We start from the raw sequence: 26,371 nt of genomic DNA, 5'->3' as shown, positions 1-26,371 counted from the left end.
CCGAGTTGTGTTCAACCACAGTCTGCAAATGGGGTTGGGAGTAGGACAAGGGATGGGGCTAGCAGGGGAGAAGGAGGGGGTTAAGAATAGTAGCCAGCAAAAATGCTGGGAAGCCTGCATGGATGAACAGACTTCCTAACAAGACTCCGATGTAAAAAGGAATTATATAGAAGATGGAATTGAGAACAGGTAATGGGGAAGGGATACAGATACGTCTTCCAAACATGCACTTACAAAAGCCAAGGCCCACCTGGAATTGGATCATTTGAGGAAGGTCAAAGACAAAGGCAACAAGAAGGGCTTTAATGCAACAAATGAAATTTCTTTTTTTCAATTTTTTTCAATACAGTAAAAATAATTAACTTTTAAATATGGGAGGTTTGTGTGAGTTGTATCTCACTACAGAAAGGCCCTGAAGAAAGAGATTTAGACAAATTAAGACCTCTTGGCAATAACCAACCTTATGATGTTTAACAAGGGTGAGTGCCAGGTTTTGCACCTGGAGTGGGTCAAAGTATGGACAGACTGGAAAATGACTGGAAAGCAGCCCTGCAGAAAGGCACGTGGGGGTCCTGGTCAATGATGAGTTGAATATGAGTCAGCTGTGCCCTGGCAGCCAGCAGGGCCAACCCTGTCCTGGGGTGCATCAGGAAAGGGAGGGAACTGTCCTGCTCTGCTCTACACTGGGGCAGCCTCACCTCGAGCGCTGGGGGCAGTTTGGGGTGCCACAGTGTAAGAAGGATATAAAGGCAATAAAGAATGTGTAAAGAAGGACTTCAGAGATGGTGAACAACCATCTAGGGGGAAGCTGTATGAGGAGTGGCTGAGGTCACTTGGTCTGTTGAGCCTGAAGAAGAGACTGACGGGAGACCTCATGACAGTCCACAACCTCCTCAAAAGAGGAAGCAGAGGGGCAGGTGCTCATCTTTTCCCTGTGACGACCAGTGACAGAACCCAAAAGAAGGGCATTAAACTGTGTTGAAGGGATTTTGGTTGGGTATTAAAGAAAAGGTTCTTCCCCCAGAGGGTGGTTGGGCACTGGAACAGCTTCCCAGGAAGTTGCCACAGCACCAGCCTGACAAGGTTCAAGAAGCATTTGGACAACACTCTCAGACACATGGTGTGATTCTTGGCGATGGTCCTGTGCAGGGTCAGGAGTCGAACTTCAGTGATCCTGGGGGGAGCCTTTCCAACTCAGCATATTCTGTGATTCTATAACTTTGTAGGCTGTTTGACTTGCTTTCAGTCTCTGTACCTTGCCTCAACACCTTGTTTGCTTCTGGAAGGCAGTTCCCTGTTGCTCTGGCTTGCCTTTTTTGCCTTCTGTGTTTCCTCCTTCTGTGGCTGTCCACAACTTTTCCCTCGACATGGTGCCTGTCTTTTGGCACATATTGGTCTCTGCAGGTGTTTACTCACCTTTTTTTTTTCTTTTTCCTGAGCATCCTGTTCTCCCTCAGACAAATTTTTTGTTGACAGAATAAGGCCAAGAATTGTAAACATCACGAAAGTATTTTCTCATAATTTCAACTGGAAGCTCTTATTCATGATTACTTGTGAGCCTCACACTTGAGAGAGGGGAGAAGAAAAATTTGTTCAAGAAAGTGGAAGTCCTATTTTTTCAGGAGGTCTGAAGCTGCCTATCTGCTTGGAAACCAAGCTGACAAACTGAGAAGTCTGGAGATGCCTCTGTAACTAAGGCTGGGAAATAGATGAGGGGAAAAGATTACTACCACTACATAATTTTGGAATTATCTTATAGAATTTGCTTGTGCCATTCAAGTTTTATATATCACTGGAGTCACTGATACTAGGTTCAGGTGTGCGCCTGGAGTTGAGAAGTACGTCAACATGTGTGAGTCTTGGTGACTGTGGCAGGAGCTGAGCAAATGAGTTGGGTTTGAACACACTCTTCTTTCTATAAAGTGGAGCTCTGCAGTGGAGCCCATTTCCAACACTTCTGTGATGAGGGTCACTGGAGCTGCCCAGTGTGTGAGCCAGGGCTGTGTTTTGCCTGCTAGTTCATTGTACCTCATCATTACATAAAAATGAAGAGTATTTCAGGATGCTGAAGGTATCATCTCAGCTGAGCTGCATGCTTTTCCTCCTGAAGGTTTTGCTGATGTACACATTACTATTCCCTGTCTTAGTATAGTCTGCCCAGTGCTCCCCCAACCCCAGGAGGTTTCTGGGGAGCCAGGAGCCATCTGAAGCACAAGCCAGCAGGGGTTGCTGTAGGAGTAGGAGATGGAGAAGATGCACTGCCTTCTTCTTGGAGAAGCCCTCTCTGAGGGCTTGCCAGGGTTTGCTCCTGCTGCCCTCTTTTCCCTCCTGCCACACTCAAGCTTGCTTGGGCAGAGTAGTGGATTTCCAGCACGGAGTAGGTGTCTATTGCTTACTCATAGCTCTGTGTATTTTATACATTCATAAATTAAATACTAAGTTTCGTCCTTAAAATGCTGAAACTAACTTGAGGGTTTGTGTTTTGACTCAATAAATTTTAAATTATATTCAATATTTATTGTTTATGTAAAAGTGGAAAGTGGTATTCATAGTGCTTGTTTCGGGGGGACCACAGATTATTTGTATAATGTCATTTTGTCACTCTAGAACTTGCTGATATCTTTCAGGACTGGACAGAATTGAATTTGGAATGATTAGTTTTTTCCTTTTTTGAATGTTGTGTTTTCCCCTTAATTCCTGTGAAATCACCATTAGCTATTTTAGCTGCAGTTCTGTATTGGGTTGAGGCAGTGCTACACTGTAAATCAATATCTTTTCAAAAAGACTGCTGTAAATTGCCTAGATAGCATATGCATGGTTACTTTGGCTGCAATGCTGCTGCAGAGCCTGGATACTCTGCCTTTCTGGGAACTCCACAGGCAAGTCCATCATATATTTAAAAAAAAAATTTTTTTTTTTTAGAAAGAGCATAGTATTGCTGATGAAATTTAGACAGGGAAATATTGTACCCTTGGTTCTCATCTGTACCTTTTATATTCTACTCCACTGGGATTACCCTGTCTTGAGAGATTTCTTTGTTTGCTGCTTTAGATTTCCCCCTTTCTTAGCTGTAGTACAGCCGTACCATTTCAGCTTGCTAGTGCAGAAAGATGTTGTGAATTCAGTTGCTGAATGAGCCCGGCCTGACTGCAAACACTAACATTGCTAGAGAGATGCCAAAGAGTTGCAGGTGAATCTGACCTGATCTGGGCAACATCAAAACGGTAAGATGGGGCTTGTTTAAATCTCTGGGATTAATTGGGTGCTGGGATTTCCTGTTTCAACCTGAAACCTAGTTATCACATGCTTCCAACTTGAGCAGGATTCATTCTGTGCATGTCAGGGTGGGTTTTCTCGGGAATGCTTAACATCCAGGCAGAGGGAGGCGGCGGGAAGCTGGGAACGCCACATGAGACCTCTCGGCAGCCACCCTGGTGAGATTCCCCAGCAGTACTGCCTGCGGTTTGTAAATACCAGGGAAAAGGTAGGGGAAGGCTTAAAAGCGATGCTTTTCTCGGTACAGCTTTGTATCTCTCTCTCTCTCTGGCAGCCTTATTTATAATTGTATTAAGAGGATAGTATGGGCAATTTTTTCCGATACATGCTTGGCTGAACGCCCTCTGGGATGAGTGAGTGAAGGACGTGACCAGCCACTTTTTCGTCTCTGCTAACAAGTCTGTGCATCTTGCTATATCTGAATAAATGTCTATAACAGTTACAGATTTGCTGGGTGGTAGAAGATAAAATTAAAATGATCCTTTATAGATACATACTATATCATGGATGTCAGAATATTTTTTTGCCTTGTTAACCCATGTCATGATTTTATTTCTCTTGTATGCTGTCTTTATTTAATATAACACAAAGTGAGGCAGTCTTTTTAGATAGTCATTCTTGAATGCTTATGTAGGAGTGTGTTGACAGCGGTTTGGATCTTAGTGGAATATTTCAACATATGAAAGCTTAGAGCAGCAGCATGTTCAGGGAAAGAGAGGAAGAAAAGAGCAGCAGTTACCATTAGTACAAGACAGAAAGAATAAAATGTGGCCATAGTATGGAATTATTTGAATTATTTCTGATGACTTAACATAGCTAATGTGTTTCAGTTGTAGATCAAGCCATAGAAAACTAACTCTCAACAGAAATCCACTGGAGATGAACAAAAAACATAGTATTTCACCATATGTTCTACTATTTACAGAAACGAACTGTGGTAGTAATGGTAAAGCGATGAGAGATTGTTTTTGCTATTACTAGTTAAGGACAAAAGCAAAGGGGCTTTTTTCTAGAGGAGAATGCTTATCTTTATGCAGCATGTGAATTATACTCCAAGAAGAGATCAGTTGTATGTCACTGTGGGATCAAATAACTAGTTTGACAGGGATTCATGTTTTCTTTTTCTGTACTTGCCAATTAAAGGGTTCTTCTTCTTTGTCACTGAATATGATTAAAGGGTAAAGATTCAGTCCTACATCAATTATTTTCTGAAGGTTTCATTATTGTTTTGCTGGAGTTCCTTCTTTAAAAATGCTGTATATACTTCAATGTAAGTGATGTGGTGTGGTCAGTTTCACACTATATACAACCTTAATTTACATAGTTTTTTCTCAGAAAGTAGAGATGCTTTTTTTTTTAATTACCCATAATGTTTCTGTTGCAAGAGTTATTTCAGTTGCATTATTTTTTATGATTTTTATGGAAGCTTTCCTTTGCTTATATTGTCATGCCTATTAATAAATTGCAAACCATTGTTTAATGCATAGAAGTAATCCAATCACTTGTGTTTGCCCACATATTGTACAACGAATGGAAGTCCAGGCATGAGGGATTTTTTTTTTTAAAGCAAATTTTAAATTGTGGCTTTCTCTTGGTGGTATCTTTTCATCTACACATATGTGTGAAATTTGTTGCTTCCATCATCTTTCTACCTCCAAGTGTTTCTTCTCCCCAAGTCTAAAGTCATCATCTCTGCTTGCTGTGTTACTACTGTCTCTAGAGTTCTCGTATTTTAGTTTTCCGAGCTTTACAAAAGAATAACATTTTGGGCATATTTTATTGATAAATAATATTCCCTGTGGTAATACTTAGTTAAACACAGATCCAAAATTAACTAGCTGGAAAACTTAACTTAAAATGTACAAAATGTGGCCAAAACTTAAGAACACAGATGGGGAAGGGAAGAAATACATAGTTTAATAGGCAGTTATTGCCAAGTGCTCTGTGAATATAAAGATCTTTGTGTGAAGCAGTTTTCTAGTGAGGCTGGGGTCTGTCACAGCAGGAAACAAGGGATTGCCTGAGGAGTGAGGGTTTGCCATAGTCTCCTTAATGACCCTGACTCCAGGAAGGAAGAATGTCAAAGAGTTGTAGCTAAGCAGGCTACATCATCAGGATCTCGTCTAAGTGCAAGGTTGGCCAGTCATTGATGTCCTATGGCAAAAATGGTCACCTGTCTTTTTTGTTGTTGTTATTTTGCTGTAAATATTAAGCAAAAACAGTACCCCAAATCTTTAAGACCAAATCTACTCTCAGAGGTTTTGACATTTTCCACTGACACTGTTAGCATTGGTGGGCTGTTTGGAGAGTTGACCTCTGAGCAGGTGCTCTGTCTGTGTCAGGCAGGCAGTTCTTGTTTCTCCCAGAGGCCCCACAGATGAGAACATGGATAGAGCAATGAAGGGGCTGTGGTTAAGCTGGAAGAGCAAGGGTGCCTGGCTGGTCCCACAGGGCAGCTGGCACCGGCAGCCCTCCTGGGCTTCAGCTGTGGAGGGAAGGGGTAAGGGACTATTTTGTTTTTCAAGGGAAATCCTGAACGGTGCCAGCTTCCACTGGGCATTTGCCCCTGCAGATTTCAGTAGCTGCCCTGGGTGGGTCTTTGGGGTCAGCAGGAGTTTGCTGGGGTGAGAGTGTGTGTGAGTACTCAGCCTGGGGGCAGGTGAGGATTTGGCCTGTCATGTTCGGCAACTTCGGCATAAATGTGAGTGCAGATGTGCCCCTTAAAGGTCACAGGAACTGCTGAGCAGATCCAGACAGCTCTGTTGGGGTTATTTCCCTTTGAAGTCCCAGAAAGGCAAAAATACTCAGCTGTCAGGAGCTGCTGTACACGGTTTTTAAATTGGATTTGATAATACTAGCGTTAAAATGTTCCTAAGTGCTTCAGGTATTGATACAATGATAATTACAGTTTACTGTCCCTGTTGAAATGAATAGGAGTATCCTAGCAAATCTTACCTGAAACAACAGAGAGCCTGTGCAATATCAGTTCTCCAAAGCCTGTTTCTGAGCTAAAGAAAAGAATAGCTGGTGTTCTTAGTTTGGGAAAAGCAGGTTAATTACTATTTTTTCAACTTGAATTCCTTTAGATGGGTCCATATTGGCTTCCAGAATCTTTGATTAAGTTTTTTTTCTGCAACCAGGTTAGGAAGGAATGTACTGCTCATGTTAAGACTCTGACCCTTAAGGACTTTATTTTTCTTAATACTGTTATTGTAATGTTAATGTTAGGACAAGTTCTTCCAATAGCAACTCCATCAGTCCTTAAGTGCTCCTTCCACCTACATGGTGACTTCTGTGTTTTGCTATGGTTCAGTAAATACCTTTCTGTGCCTGCTTTTTGCTTTTGACAAAAGTGTAATGTATATTCTCAGAATCATTGATTATGTGCATCTCTTTGATGTGTGGCATATTTTTCACTGATATCTTTCATTCCGCTCCCTGATATAAACCTACATATATTTCTGTATTTAGCTGTTTAGTGAAAAGCAAGTAGTGAAATAGTAATTTAACATAGTACTAATGTTGAATTCAGTGAGGTGATTTTGTATAACAAAATTCTTGAATCAACCCCATAAACACATCATTTTGCCCTTTGTAAAAGTAACTTCTGGGCTTTCTCTCTATGCTGGTGCTCTTGCTCTTTTGTTTGTCATGTTCCTGGGTGGATGGGCTTCTCTGAAGTTGCTGTATCAGTTCTGGACTGGCCTGCAGAGGACAGAGAAACATGCAGTTTTATCTGTTAGTTGTCTTCATTTTGTTGTGCTAGTCAGAAATGGTGTGAAAAGTGTGAACGGAGATTTTTCTTTTATTTTGCAAATATTTGTAGGATTTATTGTTGGAATTTGTGTACCTTAATTCTAGAGCTGAACTTGCTATCTCATCCTGCTGATTAGTTCAGTTGCAGCTTCTGATTGAAAAATAGCTTGATAAACTTAAGCTAGGTGTTGTACAAATGTAAAATAACCTAAGCTAGTAACAAGTATCATATCGGCAAGCTTTTGATCCAGTCTGTATCATTCTATCCAGGAAATGGAGTAGAATTTATGTCAGTTATATTTCAGTTTTACTGTGTTGGATGTTTGTAATTTAATATTAAATTGTATGCAACTTACCTGAAGAGGAAGATACCAAATGTTGCCAAGTGAGCAGTGGGGAAGCAAAACCACTAGGAAAAGGCATAATGTCTATTTATATATTGTGAAAACTCAGCTTCACTTATTTAATTTCTGATGCTTTTCAGTCTACGGGCTTAGAATGTTTGAATATGTCCTTCTCCATTTTATTAAATCTTTGTGTAAGTACACAGAAAATATATTTAAACTGTTAGAGAGTATGTGTAAAATAGGTTTGCCCGGACTTCCCTGTAAATAGTGGGGGTTTTAATGAACAAAATGGTTCTGTTGTTAAATATTGGCTAGAGAAATTTTATTCTGATGTAATGCAGAAAAGTTGTCTTGAAAAGTTCTACAGTTTAATGACAGGGTGGTTGGTTTTGCTGCGGCCTAGGAAAGTGGTGAAACCAGCCCCCTAAATTTCAAGTTTGCAATGAACTTTTTGTGTTTGGCAAAGTAGTCCAGATACATAAAATTATATAATTATAAATTGTGATTTTACTGCTGGTAGGCAGCTGTGCAGGGTAAGCTATGCAAAATATCTACAGTCACTTTCAGTTTTGTGACAATTTTTTCATGAGAAGCTCAATGTACTGTAAGGTTGAAGGACTTCTCACACTGATGTTCTAATGATAGATGTGATTTTTGACCAGTTTGATTCTCGAAATTTGTTGCTTGTTGAAAGTGATTCATGATGAACTCACAGCTTTGGAGGTGCAAATTGCCACCAACTGCAGAAGGCTTGGCTGCTTTGTACTGTTACAGCTTATTCTTTAAAATTCATTTGAGCACAGTCATAAGTCTACTACAGCACATGTTTTGGCTTGAACACATCAAAGAAGCAGCAGTGATTTTCACTTCTCTGTTGAAATACATAGGTTTTTCTTAAAAAAAAAAAAAAAGAGCATTATCTCCAGGCTGTTCAGAGAATTCTCATTATAAAATTGTAGCCTGCTTTCTTATGATGAACTCTTCTCACTGTAAGCTCCATTTTAAGTTTTATACATCTTGACAAGAAAAGATATACTGGAGTGTTCTTCATATTCTGAGTAACTTAATATACTATAATTTTCAAGTATGCTTCTAACTAAATTCTGAATTGTAGGATATGGCATGTTTTCCAGTGTAGCACATTATGCACTGGGAAGCAAGTTTCATTATGTTCCCTTACACCTTTTTGCTTTGAAAGTTATTGTGCTGCTGCGAGTCTGGCAAACCTGCGGTAGCTGCTAGAAAATTCCTTTGAGACTGTTCGTTCAAGTTTTATAGAATTCTGTAACCAGGTCATTTGTCTGGGGAAAAAACCAAAAAGAACAAGTTTAAAGAAAGAAGCCAGGTGTATATGAAATCCAAACACAGATGAGGACTTTTCATTTAATTATTTGTGAAACTGGGCTTGTCATCCTTCTCTGAACTCTCAAATTTCCATGAAAGAAAGCAATGGCAGAAAGGTCATGAATGGCTGTTACTAAGATTTCAGGGAGATTGAGTTGGAATGTAGGTTATTCAGATCTTGGAAGATTCCTCACACAAGAGAATAATGACAAAGTTGAAGCTCTTTTTCTGCCTCTACCTTTATACTGTGCTGATTTGATAGAAGATACTTTGTCAAATTCAGTGATTTGGAAGATAATATGTAGAGGAGCAGATCTAGAAATGCTCAGAGAGCTTGTCTTTCCTTGTGACATTCATCTGCCTTGGAAGCTGCTTTTCTCAACCTGTAGGGTTCTTGACCTCAGGGATGAAGCAAGTAGGAGCAGGAGAGATTTCTTTCTTGGTGCTAAAATTGAGCTTTGAAATGCATTAGCAGAATGAAGCAAGCAACTTGCATTACCTAATTTACTGTCTGGCTTTTGCTAAAGAGAGTTAGAAAAGAAAAGAAGGGAAGAAAAATGAAGAAAACAGGAAAAGGAATTAAGTAAATAGATTTTTTTTTCTTAAATGAAGGAAATGGTCTGAAGGAAAAAGAGCCAAACTAATTTACCATTCTTGTCTTGAATTATTTCTTGCAAAGCACTTTTAAAACATCTGCTGAAGCTAATGTGAGAGTGGCATTGATTTGTTGATGACCATGCAGCATGCATGCTGCTTCATTGCAATGAAGGTTGTCATCACACCAGACAAAAGATAGCTGCAACACCTTTCCACCTGCAAATGTGTATATGTCACAAAGATGATTACATGACCTATCCCCTTCATCTTTTCTTTGAATTAAAAAAGGGCTCTTCAGCATTTATGTGAAAGGTCTGAGTAGTTGGGCTCTAGTCTTATACTGTCAGTTACATGACCATATCTCACCAACAGCAGTGTTTTTGTTGCAGTCCCTCCTTGTAAGTGGACAATTTTTTTGTTTGTTTCAGTCTGAAGTACTCAATGATAACTGTGAAAGAATCAAGAGGCTTGCTAGGGATAGGCAAAGGAGCCTAAAGGAACTGGGTAAAACTTATTTTCAAGGCATGGAGTTGTTTACGATTTATTTTCTTAAAAACCTTACTGACAGCCTTAGAATCTAGCAAGAATAGGCATTTTGTTGTCAAGTCTCTCAAGATTTCTCACACTTGAACTTGGCAGTGGGAAGACTTACTGCATTTATGGATATGCCTTTGATAACTTCATGATCAGGGGAGTTTTGGAGGATAGAATAAAATTATAAACCTGTAAACTCAGAAAGACTTATTATACTGTTCGCACAAAATCACTAATAATGCACTTATGGAAAGAAAACTGTATAAACTAGCACTGGCACATGGAGCCATCTGTTGGAGCAGGAGGCTGATATGGAAAAGGGATTGAAAATATTTTTTTAATCTTTATTTTTAAATCCTGTTCATATGGTTACAGAGGAGGATAGACAACAGATACAAGTGGGTAACTAAGTAAAAGAGTATAAAAACCACCTGTCACAATTGGGAGAGTGTTTATGCTCAGACACTTTCTCTACCGCCTTTCTGGTTACCAAGGCATCCTTGGCTCGTGCCTGGCACTGGAAGCTGCCTCTCCCACACTGACACCTCTGCTGATCCTCAACTGTGCCCTGCTGTTTGGTTTGTTGGAGAAATGAACCCTCCTGCTTTTGGATGCAGCAAGTCTGGACCCAGGTTAATGGAAGCAGCAGCTTGGTTGCAGTTTCAGGAAAGGCTTGCATGGCATATTGCATTACATGCCACTGTGACAAATGTGAATACTGCAAGTAAAAGGAAGAATTTATTTGCCAGGCTTTATTACTAACACGGTTACTGTATTTTGGGGCATCAGTACAGAAATAGAGCAAAATGCCCCTTTAGATCAGCTCCACTGAGTTTCTGTCTCTTTTCATGAACGTTAGAGGCTGTCAGGACTTCAGTGTGACCTTTATCTGAGACCCTGTCCTTAGGTGACTCCTCCTGACGTCTGTTGTCACAGAACAGAGTTTTCCTTTGAGGATATATGTAGGCTTTTATAGACCTAAAATCTAATCCAGACTCTCTTGAAAACTGGACCTTTTTTTCTCTGCAAGGAGAGGGGCATCAACTCTAATGGATTGGAAACTCACTTTTCTGAAGTTAGGCTGTGCTATGAACAGAAGAAAAAAAAATTTAGAAATGCTCTGCTTCTTCTTACCATGTTGAGGGCACCTAAAATAATTTTCAATAATTCCTGATTTCAGGATTGTGCTTGATTCAGAAATTATGCTAATATTTAGGTCTCAAGTTAGCAGAATAAATGTGTACTATATTACAGCTCTCGGTGTGTTGGTGGTGAAAGGAAAGAATTGTGTAACCTGTTTTAACTTCTAGTATAAAATGTTATTTTCCTTGATGCAGGTAAAAATGTTTTCAAATTTTTATGCGGCTGGGATTCCTACCCTGGGTCTGATCAGTTGGTCTTTCTGTGAGAGTGACTTTTTCCTCACTTGGCAATTCAGCACAGGCATTTAATCAGCTCATTGAGTTCAGTGTTTCAGACAAACACAGAGAATTAATGTCAGAGTTTCTAGTTCAAAAATTCTCCCATCTGGCACTTCAGTGACCTTTTTATATTCGCCTTCTTCCATCTGACAATGACAGTTGGTTTAACATCAGCTTTGACTTTGGAAATAAAACGGCCATTTTGGGCGAGTGCCTTTGAGATGGGCTGTGGGAGGTGTATGAGTAAGTTTGTGATAGGTACAGCAAGGAGCATACCATATCCCCAGATACCATTTCCAGTCTCTGAGCTCTATTTTCGGTTTCATTTGCTTGCTCACGGCTAGCTTTGCTGGCAATCTCTGTAGCCAATTAAAATTAAATAAATATTACTCAAGAATATGAATTATAGTTTTGGGACATGGAGAGGGGCTATCAGGAAAAGAAAAGAAGTGTCTTATTTAACGACCATTTTTTCCTTGCATCCTCCTTCCTTTCCACCACCTCCCTATTTTTTTTTCCCCCCTTCTCTTACTCAAGTTCTCTTTCAGCTTCTTTTAGCTGTGTCCATCAAATGTTCAAACCAAAGGGCTGGTGTAGGTGATTACAGGGAGGGGTGAGTGTGTTCAAGGACCTCTTTCAAGTATGAGCCTGATTGCACTGGTAGCTCTGGTATGAGCTGGCTGGTGATGTTGTGCAGCATTACATGCTCTACTTCCCCTTTCACAATTTCATCCGCTCCCTTGTCTCATCTCTTGTTCTTCATGGATCTTTTCCCATATTGAGAGTTCTCACCAACTCCCCACAGAACTGTCTTCTCAACCTGTGCATGTTTCTGCTTGTGGGTGCAGCAGTCATTTGCTGACCCTCTCTTGGGGAGGATGGAGAGTGCTACCAGATGGACTGAGAGGAAGCAGACAAGACTTTTGTTTAAAACGAGAAAGAGCCTCCCTATTGCTTTGTTCTGCAAAGAGACTGAATCTGCAGATAGCTGCATTTTTATTTTGAACAAAGCTGCTTATACTACTCCAGAACATTCCCAAACTGTGTTTTATAAGTAGCAAATGTCAAATTCCAGGGATGCCAGAATCTGCAGATGACTTGTGTTCTCAATTGCCATGGTTCCAAAGCATGATAGAAAATAACATGCTTATAAAAGGTAATAAAAACTCATATCCAGATAGGATTTTTCCAGTGAAAATTAATGGCAGACTTACATTCTAAGCAGTTCAGCTGTTGAACCAGTAGTCACTTGACTATATTTTTTTCTTTATACATCTCTCAGCTAAATGCAACTGCTAAGTCTTATTGTCTGTAATAATGAGATTGTTGCACTACTTCCAGCGGGCTTTGGCTCTACCAATTATAATCTATATAACTTTTCACTTTAAAAAGCCCAAGTGCTTTACAAACTTAATTAGCACTCCCAGTTTCTGCTTTTGATAGGCGCAAGATCAGTCTTGTGAACAGAAAAATGGAACTGTGCAGAGGTCAAGCGACTTCCTTACCCCACATCACTCAGTGGTTTTAATTTCTTTTTTTCTTGATGCATGCTAGATCTTGGGTTTCCCCGTCCTGTATCTGATCCTTTCATACACCATTCTCCTGGAATGGTGCAAATGGTTGGAATTCAGATTTTTCCTTCAGATTTTTCAGTAGTAGCTTTGGATGTCCACTCTGGTATTTACTCAACCAGTCACTTTTTCCCCCAGATTTGCACAGTGACAATAACCAACAGAAAATAGTAGTTGGTTGGCAATATTTTTTGGTATTTTACACAAGTCTGTTTCCACTGGATGAACAAACTAAGCATTTGTAGTGTTAAATGTAAGAATTAAAACCCAGATATAATGTATCTTCCTGAAAGATGTGATGAGCTTCAGAGTGGGGTGTCTTTACACTATACAAGCATTTTAAACCTTTTTCTTCTGTATGGTATGCGTGACCAGTTCTGCCAGAATTGGTTGTTCTTTGTTACTGAGGATATCTTTATTCATATGCATAAATTCCACTGATATGGGACAGTCTGTATTTTACTAAGTACCCAAACAGGTGATTAATTCTGGAGTCATTCATGACTGTTTTAAAATTCATGAACTGTAAGACTATAAATTACTTACACGGTTTAACTGATCAGTCTCACTCTTTCAATGCTATATGACTTTGAACAGTAAATGAATTTAGTCTAGAAACCTTTAATTTTAAGAATCCTGTTTCTTTGGGAAACCTGTTTCTGTTCCTCTTAATTTTGCTGACAGTGATGAAGTGAAAAAATCCTGCATTGAAATGGTATCACAATTACTACATCTGATACACCATTTATTATTTTCACATTAATCCCAAATGCAGATTAAGGAGTATTGCTTGAAATGAGATTTAAGGTAATTCAAAGAGGCGTCTTTATTTAGAAATGGTTCCATGAATGATTATACTGATTTTTATTTACATAATGGGGCTTTTTATGGAGCTTAACACATGAAACAAAATTACTCTTGTGGTTTCAGTCTCTTAATTTCAGCAGTATTCTTTATGGGAAAAAAATAAAAATTGGCTAAATTATGACATTATGTTTTGAGATGTGATGAATACCATGATGTTAGGGTGGAGGCTGTAGCCCCGTGGTCCATACTGACATAATGATGACTAAGATTCTTTAACCTAGAGCAGCCTTGGGATCTTCTCAAATTTATTGGGAGACTGGGCAGGAGGAGCAGGGGGAAAAAATACCATCCAAGCTGTGTTGTTGTCTGTCATACATTATCTTCAGATTCTGATCCACAACTAAGAAAGTTACAAAGTATAAACTATGTTGTGCTTTTTTGTGGTTCTAACATGAGATCTTTCTTGAATATTCTGGCTCTTTTTACCTTAAATAAATAAAGAACCACAGAGAAACACTAAAATAACTTTGAATATCAAGCTGCACTAACTTTTGTGGTACTGCATTTTATTGTGCTTTACATTGCCAGAATCTGTGATAGCTCAGGTAATTACTGAAATTGACATGAATATTCTGATTTTTTTAAAAAGTAGGCAAGAGATCTTCAGGTTGCTGCAACGTGGTTGTTTGTGCTGTAGGTTTTAAATGGCCAAATATCTCATAATGATGTCTCATTTTGTCTTATGTTTTTCAGTTGAGACTGAGTAAATAATTGTGGACAAATTTTAAAAGTGGTTTATTTCAGTGATCAGAGTATGGAGAATGTATATGGCTTGGCAGCAGAATGTGGGACAGCTTGGGGACATTAATTATTGATGATCCATATGTGAGAAATCTAATGGTCAGGATGCTCATGGAGAAGTGCTTCTGTTGGAGCACACTTGGGCTGACTGGGATCTTTTTTCCAAGATCTGGAAATAGGATCTGGGATCAAGAACTCTCAGCTATTAGTGCTGTTGCCTCACTGAATAGGAATAGTCATTGCTGTTTTCCAGATGAAATCTCTTCCCACAGGATACAAAGTGCCTGGGCAGTTTTTGAGTGCTGCTTTGGAAGTGTTTTTCCAAAGAGTAACTTCAAACACAAAAAATGATTTTCTGTAGGACCACTCTGTTTTCGGTGTAGAAAAGCAAATCTCCTTAAAGGAAGACTGGTATTGGAGTCTAGTTTAGCCTTTTCAAGATTTTCATCTTAGAACCAAAGCAGAGACTTTGAGGGTAAATGTTCTACATGTGAAATTCTCTGATGTGAATACCATACATATCATTCTCATTGTTTAGTTGTCTTACCTTTTTTCCCTTCTAGATTTTTTTTTTTTGTATCATCTGCTCCTCATCTCTGCCATTTTTGCCAACATCCATTTTCATCATGATTTTCTGAGGTACTGAGATTCCTGCAAGGTGGGAACCTCGGTGACAAAGCAGCTATTTCCTCTCTTATTTTTCATGTCTGGGGCCACCTAACATGCCCAAAGTCAGAAGTGGTGATTAATCCAGTGAATTCCTTAAGCCTTTTGTATCTGATATGAGGTTTGAAAGGATAGTAATATTTTCTTGAACAATCCATACATGATGCAGGGTTTTTTGTGTATTCCCCGTTGCCCTGTAATAATTTATAGCTGTTAAATGTATTAAGTTGATTGGCTTATTTTAAAATCCTGTTTCCTGTAAAGAAGAGTTAAAGCATAAATGAAGATCCCATAGCTCTGTTCCTCATGAGATCTGCTGACAAAAATACCCCATCTGAGAGAGATAAGAGTGGTTCCATTGCCCTACTTTTAAAAACCAAATTGTTTTGGTAGTAGTTTATACCTCAGAAAATTTTGCCTTGAATGTAGTTTGTGGTGGGAGAAGCACAAAATCGTGGCAGTAACTGCTGAAGGGGAAAGAATCACTTCAAATGTTGACATAACTTAATGTTTACTTATATGATTACTTGTTTTAAAAAAAAAGACAATTAAAACTGCTAAATGACTCATGCAGGTGGCTAGACAGAGGTTTCTTTAAACGCGTGGAATATTCGTACTGAAAGTTTGCTTTCCTTGATTTCATTTTATAAATCATAATTGTCATCTCACGCATGACAAAACAAGGTATCACTTGTGTTGTCTCTACATACATTTGGGATCAGTACTTTTATTAGTTCAGGTGCCATTGAACATCATATCTTCATGTAGCACCAGTTTTTGACTGTGGTGGCATTTACAGCATCTCAATGAGTGCCTGGGCTACACTGTTTTAACGACGGTATTACATAGATAGGGAGAGCTAATTAATCATAGATACTGACTTCCTACATGTAATGGCTTGTTTTGCTTTGTGTTTTATTCCGATAACTGCAGCTGAATTAGATATTCAACAAAATAATCCAGTTTTGAGGTTGCATTGGAAAAAGATAATTTCCATAACTTTCTGGATTGTCATCTTCACTGAGGTGCACAAAGGTTCTGTGTGTCAAAGAAGGGTTAGTAAAAGAGTAGTGACCACTCTGAAGAACCTATGACTTATGTAGATAGAACAAATGAAAGGGAGGAAAAAACAAAATCTGGTCTTCGAGGTGGCAGAATGTACTTAGAGGGAAAGTCTCACTTTCCCAGAGGATCACCCTGGAGCATCTAAAAGATTCTGAAAATGAACTGGTGTTCTTTACGACAAATACTGTGCTTTAACTGGTCCTTAACTCTCATATGGGAAAGGAAATCTGGAAATGAGAAGGTGTTTTAGGCTTCTCCTGACTACCAGCAAGGAGCTACCAGGTGGTAGACACTGGTTTACAAATCTAACACCTTCCGATGCTAAGTATTTGTACATCTCCTTTGAGAAGTTGAAATTTATAAGCAGCAGTTATGCTGCACAAGGGAAAATTATATTAAAAGGCTGAATTAGAGTAAAAAAAATTCAAATCCATAATATTCCTAAAGGTGATGCGGTCAAGCTGATGAAATCTATGATCATTTTTATGCAGAGGAAGATTTCCAAAATAAGTTATCTTTCAGTTTTGCTAAGCACATTGTTGCTTTTCTGCATGATAAGCCACTACAGAATAAGTTGTACCCTTAGCTGGAGCACAGGAGCAGTTGGTCAGCACTCCTGCTGACCAGGGGCAAAATCTGCACTACTGTGGTAGCTTAACCCTGCTGATGGAGGGAAACCTGAAACCACCAATGAGTTTGTGTTCCTAAGTTGGTTACAGCCAGTGCTCGGTGCTGACCTTTTAGACCTGATCCTTTCAGACTTCACAGAGCAGAGTTTCAGTATGAAGTTGGCCTGTCAATGGACTTGGCCTATCAATGGCAGAATGTAAAACAAATGCTTAAATATTGTGTCTCTTTGGTGTTTTATAGGCAGGGTAGACAGTTTGGAAATGTGTGCCCTGCAACAGTGGTGTAAGCTTAGCTTTGCTGGCTTCAATAGTACGCTCTGCTCAGCAGCCATTGGGAGAGAATGCTTTGTTTCTGCCAAGGAAATATTGATATTGGTGAGAGAGGAGTGATGAATTAAACTCCTTGTCAGCTCTGGCAGGAGATGTGCTGGAGTTGCACAACAGGCAGATGGGTAGGGTGAGCAGCCTCTACTTTTGCATTTCTCTGCAGTCCTCCGGCTTTTCCAGAGGTGACAGTGGTGTCCAGCCTCTGCATCCACCAAGGTGTTTGCCTTCTGAGTGGGGAGCTGGTTGGTGCTGTCTTGGTTTAAGTAATTTGCAAGTTGGAAGTTGGCTACTAATGGTGGGGATTTTTATTCTACTCCAGGTTCAGTCGAGTGGCCTGAAGGCTCAAGTGCCTCCCTTCAACATCTAATTCGAAGTTATTACTGCTTCCAGTCAAGGCAGTAGTAACAAATGCTTACATGGCCCACATAAGACACATGTAGATTTTCCAGTGGAAAAAGAAAATAGAAGCAGCATTCATGGCATTATTATCTATAGTATGTTTACAGTTGTGTATTCCAAGTATTTTCATCTGCTACAGGCACCTTGTTAACCTGAAAGGAGGACAATTACTGCTTTGGAACTTTCTGTCCATATCTCCTGCCCCTGTTTTCTAGATCATAGGGTTTCAAATGCTGAGGAGTACACTGACTACTGATTACTGATGTATTTGTATCCATGTTGATTAAACAACATGGAAGTGCTGCTGTATTAGCAGTAATTTCAATTTACGTTATTTTGAAACATCTTTGTTGGTAGCAAGCATTGCAAGAACATGGAGATGCCAGTGGGAAGTGTGTGGATACATGTTGGCACATATGAGTTGTTTCAGGGAAAAGAAACCAATTAGTTTTACAAGAAGACTAATTAAAAACTCTTTGTGCTGCAGCTCTTTATCTTTTCTCATTTAAGTAACAGACCAAAATTACATAATTTTGTTAATTTAAGCCCAAAAAAGAATTATCATTTGGAAGAAGGGGGACTTCTCTTTTTCTCAAGGAAGTTATAAGTTGGTGAAGTTCTAGTCTTGGAGAAATTACTTTAGTGAGAAGAAATGTGAGCCCTTGTGAGGCCTGGTTTGTGACAGTAGTGATGTCCTTCATTAGAGTCAACCTGGTATATGATCATTTGGCCAGATAGCACAGTGCAGGAAACATACTCGAAATTTTTAATGTAAAAAAGAAGTCTTTCATCTACTGTTAAAAAAAGATCATAATAATAATAATAATAAAAAAGCCGAGCTCCACAAGGTATAGTCACCCAATATTTCTATAAACAATTGAAATAAATTGGATTTCAAGGCACAAAAGGCCTCTGGATAAATGGCAAAGAAAAATTTATTGGAGAAGTTTTTGGAGATACTGGGGTTAGGAAGGAAGACTCCTGATTTAATGGTAATTTCTTTTTTCTTTTTTTTTATATTAACTGTTTTCAAAAATTCAAATAGATTATGGGTACTTGAATGGAATGTGAAATTGTTTTTATATGAGCAGTTCAGTTGACAGCTTATTAACACTGTCTATCCTTAAAAACATGCAAATATCATGGAAAAAGTACATTGTAGATTACTTTGATGTGCCTTACAATTAGAGGAGCCTCTTGGGTCTCCTTGCATTACACTTCGTAACTTTCCCCTGTAGCTTGAAAGATTAAGCTATTTCTTTTCTTTCCAAGTAAAAGTCAAGTCTCTTATGGGTGAAAACAGAAGCTGAGGCCTCAAAGACAACACCTCACCGACAGTGTAATTTAAAAAAATGTCATATATAGTGGAGCGCATTGAAATTAAAACCAGAAACGTACATGACTGGAGTATCTAAAGGTGCTGTTCTGCTCATTTAGTTCTTTTGAACTAACCATAGCACATTTTGATAGCTCAAGCAGGAAGTGGTAGTCTTTAGAGCTTGGCAGAGTCATACTTCACAGTAACAAAGAATTGAACTTCTGTGCTTTAGTGTGCCATTGAGCTGCACTCTCACGTTTCAGTGCCTGGGAATTGATTTACTGATTTGATTTTCTGAGACATATGGTGATAATAATAATACCACTGTATAAGCATTATTTAAAAATACAATAATATACCGGTATTGAATCTTTGGAAAGCCAGCACCAGCCAGTGCACACACAAACTACCATCATTTATTTTAGTTTAGTCTCATCCAATTTTGAACAAATGGAAATCAATACTGCTTGTGGATATCTGTGGCTAGATTGGAGAGAGAAGTGAAGTGGTATTGTTGCCAAGAACACATTGTACAAGAAAATACAAATGTATGAGTTTGTGCTCCTCTTTTGCCTTCCTTTTCCAGAATCTTTTAGTACATTGTACAAAGATAGGCTTTTTATAGTTATTATTGTGATGTGGGTCTCCCCTATGTAAAATGCATGTGTTGTTTCCAATTTTAATAGAGAAATAGAAAGTGAATGCTTATGAAGTTCAGTGCCTATTTTGATGCTGGCTGGTGCATGGAATGATACCGACTTTAAGCCTGTTAGAGTCAACAAATGATGTTTTTTCTTTACAGATATGTGTCACAAAGATGTCTACACGGAACTGCCAGGGAATGGATTCAGTGATCAAACCTCTGGATACAATTCCTGAGGATAAAAAAGTTCGAGTTCAGAGGACACAGAGTAGTTTTGATCCATTTGAGAAGCCAACGAATCAAGTGAAGAGGGTTCATTCAGAGAACAATGCTTGCATTAACTTCAAAACTTCATCTGCAGGGAAGGAATCACCTAAAGTCAGGCGACACTCCAGCCCCAGCTCTGTAAGTGCACAATCCTGATACCTCTGCATGTGCCAATGGTGAAATTAGAGGTACCAGATAAATGTTTTCTTGCTTAAGACGGGATGGTTTACTTGGAAACAACAAAGAAAAAGGTTATAGCAGCTATTAAATGTGTTTTCCATATATATTTGTTGTGTTATTAATGAAATAGTATCAGAAAATAGAACTTGAAAAAGAATATGTTCATGAAATTCCTTTCAGATATTAGTTAGGGTGTCTTACAGGATTTCTGAGCATTTTCTTCTCCTTATCCTGGTATGTCATTACAGCTGCTATAATGTTTATGCAGCAAATTTGGCAGGGGATTGCTTATTTATGAAGAGGAATTCTTTCCCATGAAGTTTAAAAAACTGCATGAATTGCCTTTTTGATTTTTAAATTTCGGTTTTAGAGAAACAGATCAGATTTGACAGATTTTGTTTACATTTTAGAATTCTCTTTTTAAAATCAAGTAGTAAAACTAGCATTTATTTCTCTGTCAGAAACTCTGGGAGAGAGATCGGGAAGAGAGAAAAATAACAGAGAACGGTTTGGCAACACATCATAATAGTTTTATTCTCAAGTATTTTGATAGAAACTAGATAAATAAAATGTCATATCTTTTATGAATTATGCTCAGAACAGATTTCCCCCAAAAGACCTTCAAAATTATTGAAAACCTATTTCTGTTATGCTTTGGCAAGAAAAAAATCCATAATAATGTGACCTTTGAGTTGAAAACTACAGATCTAAGTAGAATGGATGTAACACTTCAAATCTTATTTGGTGTGAAAAAAATTTAAAAGGTTGATTGCCTCTTCTGTTTTCGTTTCTTTCTTTTCTTTGTTTTGCTCTATCTTCTGGACATCTTTTGTCCTCCCTACAAAAGTTTGACTGAAGCCTGTCAGGCTTCTAACAAGAAATGGCAAGAGATTAATTTTCTGTAGATGAGCTGTGTTTAACCCGTGTGAGTTTAGCGGGTAAGATGTCACGCCTCCAGGGGACTGTCCTTTTTAGAAAAGGTTACATTTTAAAATGTAACCATCTGTAGCAAAAACAAATTTGCTTTTTCATCATCACTTGGCATTATATAGCTGCTGCCAAAGATGTCTCTAGTGTGTTCCATCTGAGTCCATGACAAGGAGTTCTTACCATAAAACTTTTACGATAATTAAGAATGGATGAATCTATTTGCACTGGGTTTACTTGTTTGTGATGTCTGATTATTTTTTGGCAGCACAACTATTAATGATTTTTTTTGGAAAATCTAAAATGTTTTGTGGTATTAACTCACTCCTCATCTCTGCTGTTCCTCTTAGAAGCTATTACTAATTTCTGTTAATGTTTTTGACATTCTTCTGTTAACACTGAAGAGTTTCAGTTGCTTTGCTTCCAGAATTTTGAAGCAGATGTTTTCGAAACTGTGTTTTTGGCATCTTGTTCTTTCCAGAGGGCGGGCACTCAGCTGCATCCCATATCTCCCGTGATCCCAGTATTTTCTTATGTAAATGACATTAATGCTTCCTCTACTAGCATGCTGCTGGTTAGAGCTCTAAACATATGCTTTTGGTAATCTTCATCCACAGTGACTCACACAGACTTGCTGGATACAGGAGGTGCAAAGGAATTTCTTGAAATACAGCTCTTATTTCTCAATTTCCTGTAATTATCTCTGATTTTTATAGCTCTGTTTGGTGAACTCAGTTCTTCCTTCTGCTTGGAGGCATTGTTAGTAATTTTTGACTTTTCCTCACGAGGAAGAGCATGTGGAATAATGGAAGTGTTCATGCCAATGAAGAGGGAAGAGCAGTTCACGGCAAAAGGTGGTGTTAGCCCTCTGCTGATCAGGTCACACCTGGTCCTGCCTGGCAGACCTGAGTTCAGCCATCCAATGCAGAGACAAGATCAGATGCTTTATTCCCATTCCCACAATCTGAATACATTGCATCAGGCAGTAGATGCCCTGATGCAGATTTTATTGAATGATGCCCATATGGCTAGTTGCAGAAATGTATCATTCTGTGGTTTTGAATAATACTTGAATTAACAAAGAGTTTAGGGTTTCATCTTTTTTTGTAGCCCTGATGTTGTCTAGCAGATGCCCTTGCTACTTACTCTTCTGATCCTTACATCTTTTTCTTCCATGTCAGCTGCATATTCTCCCTTACTGAGTTTGTACTTGGTTCTCTGGAAATTTTCCTCTTGTATAGGTTATACCAGTCTGAACAAGCATTTCAATTTCTGTAAATGTTCTTGAACATGCTATGCCCTCTGGGTCATATGGGCTACAGCTGTGGAGTGATGTTTCAGTTTTGACTCTGCTTTCTGTGAGCTTTATTTTAAGATATTCTGATAGAGATATGCTACCTTCAATTTGCACTTTCTATGCTTGATTAGTAGGGGAACTGAATTAAAGGTAGGCTTCCATTTAGTCTTTTCCTTTCATCATTTGAAGTCCACTGTAGCCATCAGGTGTGGAAATGATTCTTACAGAAGGTACATGGCCAAGGCTTGCAGTCTCCATATCACTCAGTGCTTCTGCTCAGGTAAAAAATCCTTTATTTATCTCAGAAAAATAACATTTTTCAGGATGTGACCTGAAAGACTTTGTTTATAATGCCCTGGGGTGTTAGTTTCTGCTTTGATTAATTTCAGCAGCTTTATCACCTCTCTGATAGGTATCAGTTTCAGTGTTTGGTAAAGATCACAAAATACTCTGCAGGTGGTATGTTGCCCATTTTGTGTTGTCCTTACCTTTGAAATGCGCTGCACTTTGTGATGAGAAAGATGAAACACACACACAGAGGTTTGGGGAAGCTGGAGCTCCATGATCCTCCCACAGATTGTCACTTGGAAAATAAATCTCTTGCTTTTGAACATGAAGTATTTTTCTGCAGTTAATGTCACACCTCGTTGCAACATGGTAGAATTCCTGTCTAGTTAATTAGTGCAATAGTGTAGAGATAGAATTTAGCACTTTTTGTTTGTTTATTCTTATACAACAAGCTTAATTTTTACACTTAGAATCTTTCCACCTTCTCCACTCGCTTTGAACATAAGAAGACATATATGACAGTGATTTTTGAACTGCTTATGCTGATTGAAATTGTAGGTTATTATGGGATGAATTTTCCAGCAAAACAGAATTATTCCTTTAGCACATCAGAGTAGTGGATAACTTGGAGGTAGTGAAGTAGGTGTTTGTCTACTTGTGCATTGCCTGTCAGCCACTGTTAGAAGGGAATTTGGCTTGACAAACCTTTCCTCTGATCCATCCCAACACAATATGTGTGTGTGTGTGTGTATATATGTAAAAAATATACATATAGCTACAGTTGTGTGTACTTATTCATCTCTGTCTCTCTCTGTTTATATCTTTCTAAAAATCTCATGCTGAGTCCTTTGTCTACCAAGACAAGAAAATGTTTTTCTTTTCTCCATAAGTAAAGGTAATACTACCTAAGAAACTGGACAAAATAAAAAAAATATCACAACTTAAAAAGCAAACACATGCCACTCTTGCCCAAACAACTGGTTTTAAAAGATGGCTTGACTCTAATTATCTGAAAATTTTATTTGAGATCCCTGCTCTTTAGACACCTGATCAAACTCCAGTGCAAGGTAAAGTTTTGGTGTATTCAGAGTATATATATTTTTTACAGTAGAATAGTACTTTTGCACCATATGTAAATAGAATATTGCAAGCTGTATAAAGTAGCCATCTGCTCAAGATTTAGTTATGTAGTGATATACATCAGTTTGTTCTCCTTAAATAGCTTAGGCTCCCTGGTGGTGAATTTAAATGTCATGCTAAGGTATATGTTCTTATGTGTAAGTTACCTTTTAAAAACAAAATCAAGCAAAACACCAACATTCTGCTAACTCAGATAAATGTAAAAAACCCAAACATTCAAATTAAAATACTTGGATAAGCAATGCTTTACTGCACTGACTCTGCGCTCCTTGGGAGTGAAACCTTTCTTCTGTTTCTGTAACTTTTATTAGTTTTCAGTCCTGATACATGCAACCTTCCTCCAAAAAGTACAAGCAAAAAAGCATAAATCCTGTAATGATCCTACTGATCCTGTTAGCACATTGCAAATAAGTTGTGTAAGAAATCTAGCTTTAAAATAGACACTAATATCAGGATTTTTTTCTGAAAGGCATTTCTGTCTGCCCAAATAAACACTTGCTGTGGCATTCTTGCCTCTCTTCCTCTTCCGATGTAGGCAACCTTCTCCAATTAGGAACCTGTTAATTACTAGGGTAAGTGCATCCTTCCTGGTTGGTATGTTTTATGGAGGTAAGATAATTTCAGAGTTCAGTGTAGAGGGTGGAGTCTTCTCTACTGGCGCAAGGGGAGCGTTAATAATCGTTAACCTGGGGGATGCTCTCTAGATGAAAAGGCAGATAAAATGTGGCAGTTGAGCCAGCTCCTGTGCTCTAATAGCCTGGAGAGCAAGTGAACAGCTTTAAACACTGCACCCTGCACAGAGAGCTCTATGGTTGCTTCTGCCCAGGTTTCTCTTAATTTATGGCTGTGTGTTAAAGGGTTAGGAAGATGCAAGCAACAGAATGGGATCAGAGATCGGGAGAACTGAGACTGAGGCTTGGTTTGAGTGCTTGAACATCTTTGTATCCCTTGAACATTGCCTTAGAAAACAGTCCAACTTTCAAGATACGGTCAAATTGCCCTATTATTATAAGTTGGATACAACCTGCAATTAGTATGAAAACTGCATATGGTTTTGTGAAAGAAGGTTTACTCCTGTGACAAAGAAGACAAAATGGTTAAAAAGTAATTATTATCTTTCATTCTTATGATTTAATCTCAGTTGAGATTCTTGGCCTGGGTTTACTTTAAAATTTTTCTAGCAATTGATTTATCTCTTTTGAGGTGTGTAACAAAGCAGATATTCACTTTTGATTTTCTTTAATTTACAGAGGTACTGTGAAAACAATGTTTTTCTCTTAATGATAGTTTTATATTGAAGTTTAATATCCTTCAGTTAAAAAAAAAAAAAGAATCTATTTAAAACTTAGACTCGGGAGTGTGACAGTTAAGTGTGACATTCACAAGCTGTTCTGCAGTTATGAAAAATGCATGAGAACATAACCCACACAGCTTCTATAGGAATAGTCAGGTGATTTTCAGTGTAATTTTCCATTAAAGCTGTCTTTATTACATAGATTTTTAAAAATTCTGAGAAAGAGAAGGATTCACGTGGCAATGTAGTGCCAGGATTCTTACTGCAAGACCTGGTTTTAAGCCTATTATTTCTCCTACAGGCTGTATCAATGAAATGGCCATTTGAAACGTGGTCAGAAAAGACAGTTTCTTCTAATTTCTTTTTTTCTTCGTTATTTTTAATACCCTCACGTCAGTTTGAAATACTAGTTTCTTCTATTTCTGTACTCAACATTTTGGCATACTCTTTCTATCCTTGTTACTATGATCTGTATTTCCTTAACCAGAGGGGAAAGAAGTATCTAATCTTGGTTACTGCAAACCATGCTGCTAAAAATGCTCACTTCTGTGCTCAGTTGTGCTCTTAGACTAATCTAGCACTGGGAAAAATGTAGGCTTATAATAAGGAAGCTACCTAATGCAAAACTATTTTCAAGGAAAGTGAAACGTGAAGGCAAACAAGTAAAACTCCCCGTTAGTTTCCTGAAGGGAAAGATCTGCATTTTTCTGTGCTCCAGTTGCCAGTGTCTTCTTGGGGATAACGTGATCTGCCACAAAGTGTGCTGTCTTCTGCAGTGACTTGGGACTGTGTTCTTCAGAGGCATGAGAACCTTTACTCCCTTTTGTCTCAGTAATTCATTTAGCTTTCCCATTTAAGTTCTTTGAAAGATTTCTCCAGAGCATCAAAATTCACTTTGCAGTCAGTTTTCCAGTTGTATCAATTTCTTGCTGCCTGGTTGTTTACTGCCTATTTAACTTCTTGCTGTTAGATAGTTCAGTTTTGGTCACAGATGCACCTAGGTGTTGGGGTTTTTTTTCTCAGCTTTGTAAGTTGGGGGGTTTTCTGTAGCAAATGAGGAGCTCTAACATGGAGCAACAGGCTTCTTTATGCCTAAGTAGTCCAAATGATGTTTAGTATATAGAAGGGTTGTCAAGCACTGGGAAAGGCTGCCAAGGGAGGTGGTTGAGTCACAGTTCCTGGAGATAGTTAAAAGATGTGTATAGATGTAGTGCTTGGGCATGTATGTGGTGGGCTTGGCAGTGTTAGGATTAGAGTTGGACTTGGTCACCTTTAAAGCCTTTTCAAACCTAAATAATTCTGTGATTCTCTATTGGTGTTTTGGAGGGTTAAAAAGCAGTAAGAAGGAGCAAGAGAAATGGAAAAATAATAGCTATAGAAATATTGTAAGGTTAGATCTTCAAACAGAAGCTTTGAAAAAAATTACCAAAATACATGTGTTCAGCTAAAACCAGTACTCTTTTCCATTGAGAAATAT

At 38.5% G+C, this 26,371-nt stretch overlaps 1 protein-coding gene across 3 annotated transcripts in view; it reads left to right on the top strand.

Moving 5' to 3' along the window:
• Positions 1–26,371, top strand: part of CDK14 (cyclin dependent kinase 14) — a 338,037-nt gene that overhangs the window by 64,171 nt on the left and 247,495 nt on the right. For 2 of the 3 annotated variants that reach the window (XM_066197805.1, XM_066197794.1), the window contains exon 3: positions 19,661–19,906. In XM_066197805.1, the coding sequence (XP_066053902.1) occupies positions 19,661–19,906 (246 nt within the window). Of the gene's footprint in view, positions 1–3,166; positions 3,225–19,660; positions 19,907–26,371 lie in introns of those variants that run through there. The other variant, XM_066197814.1, reaches the window with a different exon arrangement.

This window comes from Chamaea fasciata, unplaced genomic scaffold (genome assembly GCF_029207755.1).
Source record: "Chamaea fasciata isolate MVZ Bird 193981 ecotype frontalis unplaced genomic scaffold, bChaFas1.0.hap1 SCAF_1, whole genome shotgun sequence".
Lineage (NCBI taxonomy): Eukaryota > Metazoa > Chordata > Aves > Passeriformes > Sylviidae > Chamaea > Chamaea fasciata.
The sequence above is the reverse complement of the archived record's forward strand: the minus strand, read 5'-3'. Positions and strand labels throughout refer to the sequence as shown.